This window comes from Nansenia antarctica, assembly GCF_963989245.1.
Source record: "Nansenia antarctica genome assembly, chromosome: 6".
NCBI classification, from domain to species: Eukaryota; Metazoa; Chordata; class Actinopteri; order Argentiniformes; family Microstomatidae; genus Nansenia; species Nansenia antarctica.
Window position 1 is genome coordinate 17,904,064 of NC_137676.1, and position 10,610 is coordinate 17,914,673.

Consider the following 10,610-nt stretch of genomic DNA (forward strand, 5'->3'; position numbering starts at 1 on the left):
CTCTCTTCAAAACATCCACTAAAAATACCAAATTACAGTCGCACATACGCTTTAAGAAATATAACTGTATTACTTCTGTTCTAACCTGAAATCTAATTGGTGCATCACAATGTATTTTCAATTTGTCTTATATCATAGAGAAACAGTGCCACCTGCGCCTGACTTTCTGCAATTACACTCCATGAAAAAACATTTATATAAAAGTTGTATAAAAACGGCATTTCCCTGTCACATTCTTCCTCATATGCAGTAACCTGATCAATAAGAGTCCCAGAGTTCATGGAATGCATTTGGAGAAAACAAACCATGTTTGAAAGTAACATACCGTATGTACATGGTCTGGAACTAAAACCTTCCCCTGTTCTCACTATTGTCATTTACTGTATGTGGTTTGGAAGCCAATCTCATTTCAGACATATAATAATAATAATTAATTGTATTTTTAAAGCGCTTTTCAGTGACTCAAAGACGCGAACACTTTTGACTCAAGAAAAAGTAATGACAACACTCTTGTAAAATTGATCAAAAATGAACATGTTTGTGTACATGTACTAAACAATGAACTAATGTGCCTGTCTCTTTGGCAATACCTAATGTTGTACAACAGCTATCATTCCAGAGCTAAACCTGAGGGAACATAGGCACTCTTGATGGTAAAATAAATTAATAAATTATTAAATAGGTGAATTGTTTGAACTCCATGGAGTTGTTTTCGTGTCACTGCTCCACGTCATGTGGGGCACCTGGTGTGTTTGGTGTCTCCTGGAGGTCCAGGACCTGGCCTGAAACAGAGCTGGGCTTAATCCGTAGCCCAGTCTTACCACAGAACGTGCTCAGGAACTCCTGCATGAGAGAGGAGAGCAGAAAACCTCATGAGAATACATTAATTCTCATTTTTCAGAATTTCATTTTTTTATCTCATAACTATCTATATAACTATCTCAGAATTTACATTAAAATGTTTTGTATTTAGCAGACACCTTTATCCAGAGCAACTTACAACAAATACATTTGTCTAAGTAAGGGAATCATCTATCCATCAGTTATCGTAAGAAAAAGTTATCTATGCTAGGGTCAGGGGCCATTGGCAGTTACAATGTTGGCCAGTAGTATGACAGTCTGTTGGCCTAGGCCACTTAACTCACCAACTGTTCTGGAATCTTCACCACCTAGAGTGCCAAGTGTTTGATGTGGTATTTACCTAGCAACAATACTCTGATTGGCTACAAGATGAAGCATCATCATTTATGGATTTTTGGTAAATAAAGTCACCCATGGTGCTCTGGAATGTTGACAATTTGGAAGACTTTATTCACCCTTGGCACTAAATTAGTTTTTAAAAGCCCTTGCGACTGCTAACTTTGGTTAAAGTAAATCTCCACAAAGAGAAACAGGCTATGGTAAGAATGTAAGAGTGTGGTTGGCCCTCACCTTTTTGATGGAGTCTCCGTACACCTCTCTAATGTACTTGAGGAAGGCAGTGGTCCATTGCAGGGTGGTGGCTTTGTCTGTATCATGTTTGCAGAACGGCACCAGCAGGTTCAGCTCATCGCAGCATAAGCGAATTCTCCTCCTACACGTCAATCAGTGTGAGAGTAATGTATGTTGATTGTGTTTACTCCTTTGAGAGTTTAGGTCCAGGTTGACTTTAACCGCAAACGTGTAAAAAGTGCTGTGCCCACAAAAATATGATTGATTACTTACATGCAAATATGAATGTACCGGTAACGGTGTTGGTCCCAGTTGTGCAAATGTGCATAGTTACCTGCGGTCACGTTCCTTGCTGTTGTGCCTCTCTCTGCGTTGGCTCAGGTTGGTCTCCACAGGGGCCCCTCCTCTCTTCCTGGTGCCTACTCCTGCCCGTCCAGGTCCTTTCACATCACCACGCATCTTTGCACGTTTAGCAGGTGGTGCAGGTCTGGCTTGAACCTCATCTGAAAGACGTGAAGGAATCTTACGTTTGAGGAAAAAGCTGTGATTGTGTTGAATTCGAATGGAATGTTGTTTTTGTTACTTGTGTGTCCTCCACCACGACTGCCAATGGCCCCTGGCCAGAGCATAAATTACTGTTTTCCTGCTATGACTGGTGATAGATGTTTCACTTAATTAGTCAAATGTATTTGTTGTAAGTCGCTTTGGATAAAGGTGTCTGCTAAATGCCAAAAATGTAAATGTAAAAAATGCTGTCACTTACTTTCCAGTTTCACCAACACGTGATCCTCTGTTGTGGTGGTGGCCTTCTCATTCCCATACTCTGGCCGGTAGGTGAACGTTAAGTTCTTTGGAATGATCAATCCTGATTGCTTGTTGTGCTCAAGCAAGTGTATATTCCCCTGGAAATATAAGACTTGTTAGAATCACTTTCCTTTATAACTGTAGAAAATGCATTAATCTACTCCCTGTACTTTTAATTAAACTTTAGTGAGTGAAACATGTATGACACATGGAATTATTTTTGCTCCTACCTGACCACGGATGCTGGCGATTGGGTTGAACATGCTTCCTCCATATGGGTAATCCATGGCCCATTTATGTGTTTGAGCATGCATGGCTGCTTCTTGCGCCTCGGAGGAATGATGAAGCATGGTCAAAAAACTGAAACAGAATGATTTGTTAAGGTAAATTCCATGGATTTTGAGAACTTTGAGGGTTTGGCTTGTTTGCAGGAACACAAAGCAAGGCAAATTTACTAAATATCACATTATTTATTTTTTCAATACATACTTGCTAAGAGCTGCTGACTGAGGGCCTTGTTGCCTAGGATTGTCACAGGGGGTGTGGTTAAACCTCTTCTCCAAGCGAACTCGGGCAGGTGGGTTAGGTCTAGCCTGGAATGGTACACTACTGTTGTTGTTGTTGTTGTTGTTGTTGTTGTTGTTGTCATGTGTCTCCACACTCTGATCCCGGGTTGCATCCCCTGCATTCCTGATTTTCACCAACACAGAGAATGGCACCTCTCCGCCAGTGGTTGGGGTCTTTTCTCCAGATATCGCGTTAGGGTCGCTGATCAGTACCAGTTTAATATCTTGGATGTCAACCTCCTGTCCTTGCTGATTAGAGTCAGGCATGTTATGTTGCTCATCAACTGAAGTTGATGCGGCATCGGGTGGAGTGTTTGTGGGTGACCTTGTGGTGTATTCGGCCTCAACTTTAATGGTCGTAGGGTGGGGGACCGGGCTGCCCATGGTGAAAACGGTAGAGCTGAACCGGGCTTCTCCCGTTCCATCTGGATCTGTGGCCTGTGCCTCCATATGTGACTGGATGATGTGCTGAAGATGTGTGTACTCCACATCTGTCATCTCCATCAGATTGAGCTCAGCGGACAGAATCTGACCTTGATCGTTTTGGACACAACCATTTTGGATTACAATCATCTCATCAGAATCAGAGTTGTCTTGACCAGGTGAAGGTGACATATGAACGGTTTTACAATCCAGAGACATCGACATCCTGTTGAGAGATTAAACTGATTAACGTCATTAGTTACCAAGACAGAAACTGTGTTGTTGACTCAGCAAAATTGTATTAACAGTGTTTAACCCATATAAGTCCATAATTGTTATTTGTTTAAAAATGTTGCTCCAAAAGTGCACTTTGTGATTTTATCAATCGAGATAGAGAAGCATATTAGATTTCGTAGCTACTTGATAACACGTTTGAAATACCAACTTTGACTGGTAGTAGCTAGCTAACTAGAGGTAGGACGTATTGGATCTCTCCAGTTCAGCCTAAGTCGAAGGCTAACCCTTCCTTGTTGTATTTCATGTCAGATACACCTGACCTGTAGCCGTGGACGCTGTGGGCAGTGGTACTAACTATTCACCCATGTTCATCGATTTACACAAAGATAAATCCGTGGGCCATTTTCTTATAATTCTAGTCTTAAAGGCGTCAATCTCCTCAATCAATTCAATCAAGACCCTGGTGCTCGCGAAGGGAACAAGCCCATCCCTACTGACAAGTGATTTGCTTTTTTTATGACGACTGATGTATAGATGATTCACTTACTTTAGGGAAATACAATTGTTGTGAGTCACTTTGGATAAAGGTGTCAGCTAAATGTCTAAAACGTAAACGGGTTAAATCGGTGTTGAGTCTCGAGCCTCGCTAAGATAGATGTCTTTTCCCGCTTTGATCATCCAGACCACCTCGCGCACCTCAACTGGAGGCGCTCGCTAGCAACAAGTTCTCTCTCACGAGATGGAAACAGTTTTTAGTGAGATATTGAAATGCTTAACACATGATTAAGATTGTACCATTTGGTCAATATAAGCGATAATATAATTCCTGAGTTCGAGATCTAGCTCAGCTGACATACAGTGAGAAGTTTTCTCTAGCCTAAATTAGCCGGTGACAAGTGCATTACTGTAGCTTAGCCATCATCTTCATCTGTCGGTGACAGGAAAAAAGTGACAGACTTACCTCACTTACAATCGTCTGAAGTCTGAATTTGATAAATGTGAATATTTAAGACGTGTATTTAACAAGTCTTCAATAGCAAACTTCTTCAGTCTTCAATAGCAAACTCTGTCAGTGTCTGTTTCTGTCTCCTGTTCAGCAGCCTGTCAGGTCGAGTGCAACTGTCTCCGTGCGTCGCTGTACCAATCAGAGCAATTGCGCGTCATCTCCCTGTCATCAGAATGTCCACGCCCCTTTTTGGGTGATAGAAGTGTAGAAGTTTGACTGGCGGTCAATGGGAATGTCTGGTCTTCGCTACTTTAATCCGATAAAATAAGAAAACCGTAGTGCTTTTTAGTTATTAGGAGCCCAAATCCGATGGCCAGTTAGGCAAACTATTATATAGTATCAATGATCGACGTCGTTATATAGAGAAAATTAATGAAATAGGGGTTGATTCATCAGAGCATTCATACGTCATCTCCCTGTCATCTGGGATTTGTAGTTCTTCATTTGATTTGCCGTGTAAATCCCCAGACTGCCCAGCAACTGACGTCAGAAACTATTTTTCATTGGCCCAAAAATCTTTCATCAATCGTGCCTCAAGAATATTCAATCTTTTAAAAGAAGGGTTTTCTAATTTTCAAGATGAAACATCACCTGCGTTATGTTCCTAAATACCAAATACAAGAGGATGGTTGCTCAAGCATAACAAACAACAAAGTGGACCCGGACATACATTAATCAAATTAATTCATAGCACAAGTGAAAACCCAAAACATTGTGAAATTACATTTGTGACTTCAAATGGAAACTGAAAGTGGATAGGTGTTCAATAATATCGGCTTACAAGTACACTCTTTCCTTTCAACGTTTTATTGGCCTCGGCAGAATTAAAACATAAGTATCTTGTTTCAATTAATTGTAAAACATATTATGATAAGATGATCTAACATGCTAATCACTGTACAGATGTCAATATGGCTACTTGTGTACATAGGGGAAAAAACATAATACAGATCTATAAACAGAACACACATACTGTACATATTTAAAGTTTGACTTGAACAATGAGTTTTAATCTGAACTCAGATTAAACAGCAGGTCATCTTTACCATCTGAAAACAGTGAAACTGAATCAAACACAGTGTTCAGTCATAATCAAATGACATTCTGGAAAAATTAAACCCTCCTGTAGTGTAAAACGACTACAGGGTACATTATTAACTGAACTAAGTTCAAACTTATTCGAGAAGTTTTCAACGTTTTGTTTCAGTAAGTAGACAATCTGATCTTTCGCATTGTTTGCCATAAATACTGCATAATGACTTCCTATTATATTCACAGGATACATTCAGTGTTTGTAGTGCTAATAGTACTGTCCCGACAGAAAACTCTTCTTTTTCTCTCTGTAGCTGTCTCCATTCAAGCTGGACCCTTACTCTCCTGCTGGGCATCTGTTGATTCAACCTTGTTACCCTTTTCCCCCTCATCTTTCTCTTTACTGTTTCCGTCATTGTCAAGTGAGTGGCCTTGTAGGCCGATCGTTGACTGTTCACATTGACTTTGGTCCCTGTTCCCCGTGTTGTCTTTGTCATTACTTGTGGTTTTGGCAGTGCACTCTTGCCCAGAACCTCCGCTGTTTGCATCTCCTTCTATGCTTGTGGCTCTGCCTGTGTTTATCTCTGGCTCTGTGGATCTACTTTGATGTCCACTCTCCTCGCTGGGTCTGTCTGCTTCTCTCCCTCTGCTAGGGCCTCTCTCTTGCCCCTCCTGTCTCCCTCCTGCCCCTCTTTCCCATTCTCGCCCTCTACTCACTGGCCCACCTCTCCCCCTATTCCACTCCCTCCCATAAGTGCCACCCTGCTCTCTCCTCCTCTCCTCGGACAACTGCCTCTCCCGAGACATGTGGGACGATGAGCCCAGGATGCCATCCCTGTTTAAGGGACTAACCCCATGGATTCTCATATCACCTTCCTCCCTGGGCATACTTCTCCTTGCATCAGGTGAATGACAAGCCTGTTGGTCTCTGTTGAAGGGGTCAGGGCTGCTGCCCATGCTGTTTGGTAAACGAAAGAGACCCTCAGAGGGTGTAGGAAGTAAAGGTCCTTTATGTCTCAGTGGCCTTACTGCTGGCTGATTATGTGGTCCTTCAAAACGGAACTGTGGTTGGCCTGCATTGTCTGGGAAATGTCTTGGAGATGGACCTCTGGGTTGGTTGAACCGTGAGGGACGTGGACCCCTAGGGCCATGGAATCCAGTAGAAGGTGCCCCTCTTTGATCCATGAAATTCCCTCTTTGAAGAGGTCCTCCATTGGGTGGTATTAAGTGGTCTCCGCTTATGTCTTGATCAGGATCTTGTCTTTCCTCACTCAGGGCCGCCGGATCCCTCATGTCTTGACCTCTCATGTTTGGGCCTGAACCCCTCATCACTGGACCTGGACCTGGCCCCCTCTTCTCCTCCCATAACTCTGGCGTTGGAGCTATCACATCTGGCCCTCTGCTCTCCTCCCAAAGTTCTGGACCTGAACCACTGATATTTGGACCCCTCATGGCTGGCCCTCTCCTCTCCTCCCCCAATTCTGGCCCTGGACCCTTCCTCCCCTCGCCAAATTCTGACCCTGGACCCCTCATGGCTGGCCCTCTCCTCTCCTCCCCAAATCCTGGCCCTGGACCCCTCATGGCTGGCCCTCTCCTCTCCTCCCCCAATTCTGGCCCTGGACCCCTCCTCCCCTCCCCAAATTCTGGCCCTGGACCCCTCATGGCTGGCCCTCTCCTCCCCTCCCCAAATTCTGGCCCTGGACCCCTCATGGCTGGCCCTCTCCTCTCTTCCCCAAATTCTGGGCCTGGACAACTCCTCTCATCCCCAATTTCTGGCTCTGGACCCCTCATGGCTGGCCCTCTCCTCTCTCCCCCAAATTCTGGCCCTGGACCCCTCATGGCTGGTCCTCTCCTCTCTTCCCCAAATTCTGGGCCTGGACCCCTCATGGTTGGCCCTCTCCTCTCTCCCCCAAATTCTGGCCCTGGACAACTCCTCTCATCCCCAAATTCTGGCCCTGGACCCCTCATGGTTGGCCCTCTCCTCTCTCCCCCAAATTCTGGCCCTGGACCCCTCATGTCTGGCCCTCTCCTCCCCTCCCCAAATTCTGGCCCTGGACCCCTCATGGCTGGCCCTCTCCTCTCTTCCCCAAATTCTGGTCCTGGACCCCTCATGTCTGCCCCTCTCCTGACCCCCCTGAATTCTGGCCCTGGACCCCTCATGTCTGGACCTCTCCTCCCCTCCCCAAACTCTGGCCCTGGGCTGCTCATATCTGGCCCTCTCCTCTCGTCCCTAAACTCTGGACCTGAGCTCCTCATGTCTTGTCCTCTCCTTTCACTCCTCATGTTTGGACCCCTCATATCTGACCCTTGACCTCTCATATCCGGCCCTTGACCTCTCATGTCTGGCCCTGGCCCCCCCATATCTGGCCCTGGCCCCCCCATATCTGGCCCTGGCCCCCCCATATCTGGCCCTGGCCCCCCCATATCTGGCCCTAACCCCCTCATGTCAGGCCCTCTCCTTTCACCCCTCATATCCAGACCTGAACCACCCATGTCTGGCCCTGGTCCCTCTATATCTGGTCCTGAACCCCTCATGTCTGACCCTGGACCTCTCATGCCTGGCCATCTCCTTTCACCCCTCATATCTGGCCCTGATCCTCTCATATCCAGCCCTTGACCTCTCATGTCTGGTCCTGGACCCATCATGTTTGGTCCTGGCCCCTCCATATCTGGCCCCCCCATATCTGGCCCAGAACCCCTCATGTCTGGCCCTGGACCTCTCATGTCTGGCCCTCTCCTTCTACCCCTCATATCTGGCCCTGAACCCCTCATATCTGGCCCTGAACCTCTCATGTCTGGCCCTTGATGTCTCATGTCTGGCCCTTGATGTCTCATGTCTGGCCCTGGACCCATCATTTTTGGCCCTGGCCCCTCCATATCCGACCCTGAACCCCTCAAGTCTGGCCCTGGCCCCCCCATATCTGGCCCTGAACCCCTCAAGTCTGGCCCTGAACCCCTCAAGTCTGGCCCAGAACCCCTCATGTCTGGCCTTGGACCTCTCATGCCTGGCCTTCTCCTTCCACCCCTCATATCTGGCCCTGAACCTCTCATGTCTGGACCTGGACCCATCATGGTTAGCCCCGGCCCCTCCATATCTGACCCTGGCCCCCCCATATCTGGCCCTGGCCCCCCCATATCTGGCCCTGAACCCCTCATGTCTGGCCCTCTCCTTCTACCCCTCATATCTGGCCCTGAACCCCTCATGTCTGGCCCTTGACCTCTCATGTCTGGCCCTTGACCTCTCATGTCTGGTGCTGGCCCCTCCATATCTGACCCTGAACCCCTCAAGTCTGGCCCTGGCCCCTCCATATCTGGCCCTGAACCCCTCATGTCTGGCCCTCTCCTTCTACCCCTCATATCTGGCCCTGAACCCCTCATGTCTGGCCCTTGACCTCTCATGTCTGGCCCTTGACCTCTCATGTCTGGTGCTGGCCCCTCCATATCTGACCCTGAACCCCTCAAGTCTGGCCCTGGCCCCCCCATATCTGGCCCTGAACCCCTCATGTCTGGTCCTCTCCTTCTACCCCTCATATCTGGCCCTGAACCCCTCATGTCTGGCCCTTGACCTCTCATGTCTGGCCCTTGACCCCTCAAGTCTGGCCCTGGCCCCCCCATATCTGGCCCTGAACCCCTCATGTCTGGCCTTGGACCTCTCATGTCTGGTCCTGGACCCATCATGTTTGGCCCTGGCCCCTCCATATCTGACCCTGAACCCCTCAAGTCTGGCCCTGGCCCCCCCATATCTGGCCCAGAACCCCTCATGTCTGACCTTGGACCTCTCATGTCTGGCCTTCTCCTTCTACCCCTCCTGTCTGGCCCTGAGCCCCTCATATCTGGCCCTGAACCCCTCATGTCTGGCCCTCTCCTCTCATCCCTCATATGATGTAAACTTGGGCCCCTCATGTCAGGCCCTGACCTATCATACGCCATTTCTGGCCCTGGACCTCTCCTATCATCTCTCATATCTGACCCTTGACCCATTATATCTGTCTCTCTTATGTCTGACTCCGGACCGTTCATATCTGGCCGTGGACCCCTCCTATCTGGCCCTGGACTCCTCTTATCTGGCCGTGGACCCCTCCTATCTGGCCCTGGACTCCTCATATCTGACCCTTGACCCATTATATCTGTCTCTCTTATGTCTGACTCCGGACCGCTCATATCTGGCTCTGGACCCCTCCTATCTGGGCCTGGACCCCTCCTATCTGGGCCTGGACCCCTCCTATCTGGCCCTTGTCCCATCATATCTGACCCTGAACCCCTCCTATCTGGCCCTTGTCCCATCATATCTGGCTCTGGACCCCTCCTATCTGGCTCTGAACCCCTCCTATCTGGCTCTGGACCCCTCCTATCTGGCTCTGGACCCCTCCTATCCTGCCCATGACCCATCATATCTGACCCTGAACCCCTCATATCTGGTCCTGAACCCCTCCTATCTGGCCCTTGTCCCATCATATCTGGCCGTGGACCCCTCCTATCTGGCCCTGGACCCCTCATATCTGGCCCTTGTCCCATCATATCTGGCCCTGGACCCCTCATATCTGGTCCTGAACGGCTCCTATCTGGCCGTGGACTGCTCATATCTGGCCCAAGACCTCTCCTATCTGGCCCTGGATCCCGCCTATCTGGCCCTGGACCCCTCCTATCTGGCCCTGAACTCATGTCTGGCCCTGGACCCCTTATGTCTGGCCTCGGACCTCCCCTTGCCCCCCTTATATCTGGGCCTGGACTCCTCATATCTGGCCCTGAACCTCTCCTATCTGGCCCTGGACCTCTATTATCTGGCCCAAGACCTCTAATATCTGGCCCTGAACTCATGTCTGGCCCTGGACCCCTCATGTCTGGCCCTGAACTCATGTCTGGCCCTGGACCCCTCATGTCTGGCCCTGAACCCCTCATGTCTGGCCCTGAACCCCTCATGTCTGGCCCTGAACCCCTCATGTCTGGCCCTGAACCCCTCATGTCTGGCCCTGGACCCCTCATGTCTGGCCCTGGACTCATGTCTGGCCCTGGACCCCTCATGTCTGGCCTCGGACCTCCCCTTGCCCCCCTTATATCTGGGCCTTGTACCTCTGGATTGTTTATACCTGGCCCTCTCACATCTGCGCTCC

The 10,610-nt window shown here is 48.4% G+C and overlaps 2 protein-coding genes across 2 annotated transcripts; both read right to left on the minus strand.

Moving 5' to 3' along the window:
* Positions 1–717: 717 nt before the first annotated feature.
* Positions 718–1,890, minus strand: LOC308160350 (transcription factor-like 5 protein; the record flags this gene model as incomplete). The annotated part of the gene is made up of 3 exons (XM_080534266.1): positions 718–843; positions 1,432–1,573; positions 1,766–1,890. The coding sequence occupies 3 exons, from the start codon at positions 1,888–1,890 to the stop codon at positions 718–720; spliced, it is 393 nt and encodes a 130-aa protein (XP_080390392.1).
* Positions 1,891–2,186: 296 nt separating this feature from the next.
* LOC308160353 (transcription factor-like 5 protein) lies at positions 2,187–3,449 on the minus strand (the record flags this gene model as incomplete). The annotated part of the gene is made up of 3 exons (XM_080534268.1): positions 2,187–2,333; positions 2,466–2,595; positions 2,725–3,449. 3 exons carry the CDS (start codon positions 3,447–3,449, stop codon positions 2,187–2,189), a joined length of 1,002 nt encoding a protein of 333 aa, XP_080390394.1.
* Between the last annotated feature and the right edge of the window lie 7,161 nt (positions 3,450–10,610).